The following is a 4,835-nucleotide window of genomic DNA, read 5'->3' as shown; positions in this document are numbered from 1 at the left end:
GTAGAACCACTTGTTAATATTAACATGATCTGTTATTAACGCACAACGATATATTAATTCAGAGAAGTTCCAGAGAAAATCTAATACCATTAAAAAACATTTTTATTCATTGCTTTTTCGAGTTTTTCTATATATTTTGAAAGAAATGTCATGGTATAAAAAAATACTCTTAAGAGTTTGAAATTGAGTCAGAAATTGTTAATTCCTCGTATGTTGAATAAGGTGATGATGTTAATTTTTTTAAGGAAAAAGTAATTTAATACGTGGTAAGCACCTACAATTAAAGTAGTTACAGTTTTATTCATTTTGTAAATAGGAAATAATGGTTTCTTTACAATTACTTGAATATGTATTATAATTTAAGCTTAGTATCGATAGTCCGTTCAATTTATCGTTACAACACTCGCCGTGTAACTCACCGCTAACTTCAGTGTGTTTGATATCAGAGGAATACGTATATACGTAATTTCGTCGAATATTTTCTATAAGACAGAGAAGATGTCGCGAAAACGTAAATTATCAAATCTCAAGGAGAGATGTCGTATCTGCCTCGTTGATGATGGTTGTATGAGTGTCCTTTTTGACGAAGTCCTTCGACCAAAAGTGAATGATCTGATCAAGTGTACCTCAATCGATGTATGTTGTTTACTGTGTCTTCTTTACAACCTAAATATACAAGTAGGTGAATATTTTTCTTTGTTTTGACAGCGAGTAATCTTTCTTTTTAGATTAAACCCGAAGATGGGTTGCCAAACATCATTTGTCACGTGTGTCTGTACAAGTTGGATCTGTGGAATGAGTTCAAAGAACAATTTATACGTTCAAACCAAATGTTACTGAATCACTTAGGCATTGTAGAAACCTCTGAAAATGCGGTATGGAACAGTTTCTGAGTTTAACAAATGTAATATTTCAATAATGAACTAAATTTATCAAGTATTTTAATGAATTAACTGTAATTTTGCATAATTATATGTAATTAGAACTTGTTATAATTATATTCAACAGTTTGGTATAAAGTTATGACAAGAACATAATAATATGCTATTTAAGGAAATTTATATTTAACTCTTTTTGGATTAGAGTACGGAACCCAAAGTCACAGGTGACGATTTACAACAATGTGATGGACAAGATGGTCTTTCAGATACTTCTGAGAAGGTATTCATAATGTTGACAAAGTACAAACTAACTCTCTTAGTTTTTCAAAGACATATTTTTCTTTGGGTAGTACATTTGTCTTATGATACATGGTTATGAAACCCTTGATTGCAAATATTATTTCAAATGATGAGTAATATCTCAAAATTTATGTTTATGTAACTACTATCAATTTTTTTTCAAAAATTATCATTTGCTAAGCACACATTTATTTGTGTCATTAATTGAAAAAGGGTGTATTTATAAATTTGTTATTTGCTGGTAATAAACAAGTTTGAAGGTTAATTCAAGTTGCTGCCTTACATCCTTATATCCATTCAGACAAAAATTTATTCAGAATTTTATTCTTATCAGGCATTGTTTATATAATGCCCTGCTCTAAATATAAAAAAGTAAATACCAAAGAGTTGCTTTATTTTTATTTCAAGTAACTCAATTTCTAGTATAAGGTTTAATGTCATGAGAATACTTATTTCAGAAGAAACCAAAAACAGAAGTGCCACCATTGATACCATTAGAGTTTACACATGCAGACTCTGTAAAGGTTGAAACAACGCTTAAAAAAACATATATGTCTGAAGATGATGTTACATCTTCAAAGGACTCTTCGAAGAAAACTCAGGATGCTTGTAATAATGATAATCGTAAAAATGAAGAACCCGTAAATGAAGGTAGTGTTCAAATAAAACCAACATTGGTTCCAATAAAGGTAAAGATGCTAACTGGGAAACGCGGTAGAACGACAGAAGAAAGAAAAGCATCAACTAAAAGATGGGTTGCCAGAAAGAGGGCCCTTTTGGCAGCTACAGGAGAAAGTGTTTCAGATACAGATTCCATGGCATCAGATGATACTCAGTTGTCACCAGTGCAAAAGGCACGAGCGAAAACAATTTTGGATAAGGATAGTGAGAAACAAAAAAGAATGTCCTTGGCCTTAATGCAACTAGAAACTAATATGTCAGATAAATATGGTCTTGAACATGAAATGAATGATTTTATGTGCATAGACACAGATTCAGATACACGAAAAACAAAGTCATTGAAAGATATAAATTCTGATGTTTCCTTAACTGAAAGTAAAAGCACTTCTATGAAGGATTCTATTGAACAAGATGAAGTAAAAAAAGACAAATTTCCTGAAGAAGATTTACAAGTAAAAGAAAGTTCTTCATTGCTACTGCTTAAAAATACAGTTGCAGAGACATCACCAAGGAAGAGCGACGTAGAAATTATAGAAGATACATTCACTCCATGTTCAGTAAAATCAGAATTAGAAGTTGGTGATGCTACATACATAGTTACTTCCACTTTGATGCTTTCGGAACCATTGAGTAAAACAAGTTCGATCAGTTTGTTAAAACACCAGAAAGACAATAATTTTGAACAGAATTCACAAGAAAAGAATACTGATATTATTGATGCAGTACAGCTTCGTCGAATAAATCCTGTTCCAACTGATTCTAGCGATAAGAAATGTATTGAACGATGTTTAAACATAGAAGTGGAGGGAACAGAAATAGAAGCTTTAAAGCGTGTACAAGTTGAGATAGCAGGTTTCGTAGAGAAAGAAATGAAGCACAGATTATTTGGAGTAACTAGTAATACAAACGAAGATGAAAGAGGAAATGGTTGCAGGAATTCGTATCAAACTTTGGATCAACAGCTTAAAAGTATAATAGAAAAGACTATAAAGAAAAATTTTGAATCTTCTTTGGTGAGGAGTTGTGGCTCAGAACCTAATTCACCTAAATTGAAATCTGGAAGAGTTTCACCTAGATTTCTGAAAGAAATGGTAAATTCGAAAAAGTATCAGCCGAAAGTTGTATTAAAACGTTTAGATGTGGCCAAGGAAAATAAAAATCGGAATATTAATAATAGTCACGTTATAACTAAGCGCAATGTTAAAAATAAACTTGGTGGACCGTTTAGCATGGTTTCTCATAAACGACAAAGCGTGCTGCCAATCAGATATAATGATTACAATACTTCTGCATTAGATTCTGACTCTAATTTGTCAGATGAAATAGAAATATGTGAAGTATCCAAAATAAAAAATGATCATAATGTACCCAAATCAGAAAGTATAAAAAACCAAGCTATTAGTACAATAAATCAAGAAGAAGGATCTAAAGCAGACTCTAATGGCACTATAACTGAATCTGTTATGAAAAACGAATTACAAGTAGAAAATCAAGAAAATGTTTTTAATGTAAATTTACCTCTTGGTGAAAAACATATATGTGGCGTATGTGAGCAGTCGTTCAACAGCCGCAGTGAGGTTGCAGCTCATGTTCGAATGCATAAAACAGAATCTCCCGCTACACCACGACAGAATAAACATAAAATGATGAGATGCAAAAGATGCCATGAAATAGTTGAAGCTAGATTTGTAAAAGCTCATGTATGTAAATCCATGAAACAGCAAGTCCACAAATGTTATGTATGTAATTCAACGTTTAGAACAGAAAAGCTTCTTGTTCGTCATTTAGAAAGTCACGATCAGTCCGAATTTAATATAGAAAATATAACGAAAGGGGAAATTCAAAAGTTATCCCACACGAATCCTTCACAAAATTCTAAAGAAGTGATATACTTAAAGTCTGAAAAATCTCAACTTTCGAAGGCAGAAAATATGTTTGTAAAATCAGACAATTTTAACTTAGAAGTAGGGAATGTTCAGGTAGTAACCAAAGGATTAAAAGGGGATAGTGTGCAAAGATTAGTAAAGCCAAAGGAGACATATACTTGTTTCGTATGTGATAAAATATTTACAGATGAAGAAATACTGAAAGATCATTTACAAAAGCATTGTGATGATATAAGTGAAGATGATCAGAGCACTGGTAAAGAACAATATCAGTGTGCAATTTGTGGTGATTCCTTGGACTCTGAAGATGCACTCGAGGCTCATGTAGAGAAACATTTGTTTGATGAGGAAGATGATAATCCCAATCTTATTAATATTGCTAATGAAACTGAGAAAACGACTGATGATCCGTATCACTGTCTGCAATGTGCAGAATCGTTTAATTCAGAAATGTTACTAGAAATGCATATGCAGGCTCATGAAGAAGAAGCTGCAATAGCAGAATGGGAGAAGCAAGGAATAAAGGCATATGAGTACCAGTGTATGATTTGCGATGAACTTTTTGAAACTGAGGAAGAGTTATCTGAACATTTAGATATAGATCATGGCAATGCATATGTTTGTCAATTATGCGAAAAGCCATTTGCAAGTCTTGAAGATTTACAAAAGCATGTTGCAACGCATTGATGTGATTAATGATTGTTCTTACAATATTCTTTTAACCTGTTAACCGGGGAAGAAGAGCTAACTCTGCATATATATTCAACTATGTTTCTCAAAAATTAGTTTTCTTATTTATTTATGCAGAATTTTACATTCGGTTACATTATAATATTTGTAGCAGCGAAAATTAGGTTGCACTTATTCTTACTGTGAAGTAAGTCGCATCTAAGCATGTTTGTACATATTACATAATAACTTCATAATTACAATTTATAATCTGCTGAAGCAAAAAATTTGTTAGTCATTTTATGTCAAAATATCCTGGAAAAGTAAATTTAATTGAAGATTGAACGTGATACGTACAAATTCTTTATATTAACGTTTGAGACACAATTGCAATATATAAATATATGTACAGTTTTGA

At 31.9% G+C, this 4,835-nt stretch overlaps 1 protein-coding gene across 1 annotated transcript; it reads left to right on the top strand.

Moving 5' to 3' along the window:
• The first annotated feature begins 498 nt into the window (after positions 1 to 498).
• On the top strand, positions 499 to 4,617 carry LOC107186661. Its single transcript, XM_015574585.1, has 4 exons — positions 499 to 636; positions 729 to 875; positions 1,084 to 1,161; positions 1,640 to 4,617. The coding sequence occupies exons 1-4, from the start codon at positions 499 to 501 to the stop codon at positions 4,433 to 4,435; spliced, it is 3,159 nt and encodes a 1,052-aa protein (XP_015430071.1). The 3' UTR covers positions 4,436 to 4,617.
• The last annotated feature ends 218 nt before the right edge of the window (positions 4,618 to 4,835 follow it).

The sequence above is a fragment of the Dufourea novaeangliae genome, unplaced genomic scaffold (genome assembly GCF_001272555.1).
Source record: "Dufourea novaeangliae isolate 0120121106 unplaced genomic scaffold, ASM127255v1 scaffold80, whole genome shotgun sequence".
NCBI lineage: Eukaryota > Metazoa > Arthropoda > Insecta > Hymenoptera > Halictidae > Dufourea > Dufourea novaeangliae.
This window is presented reverse-complemented; position numbering and strand designations above follow the sequence as displayed.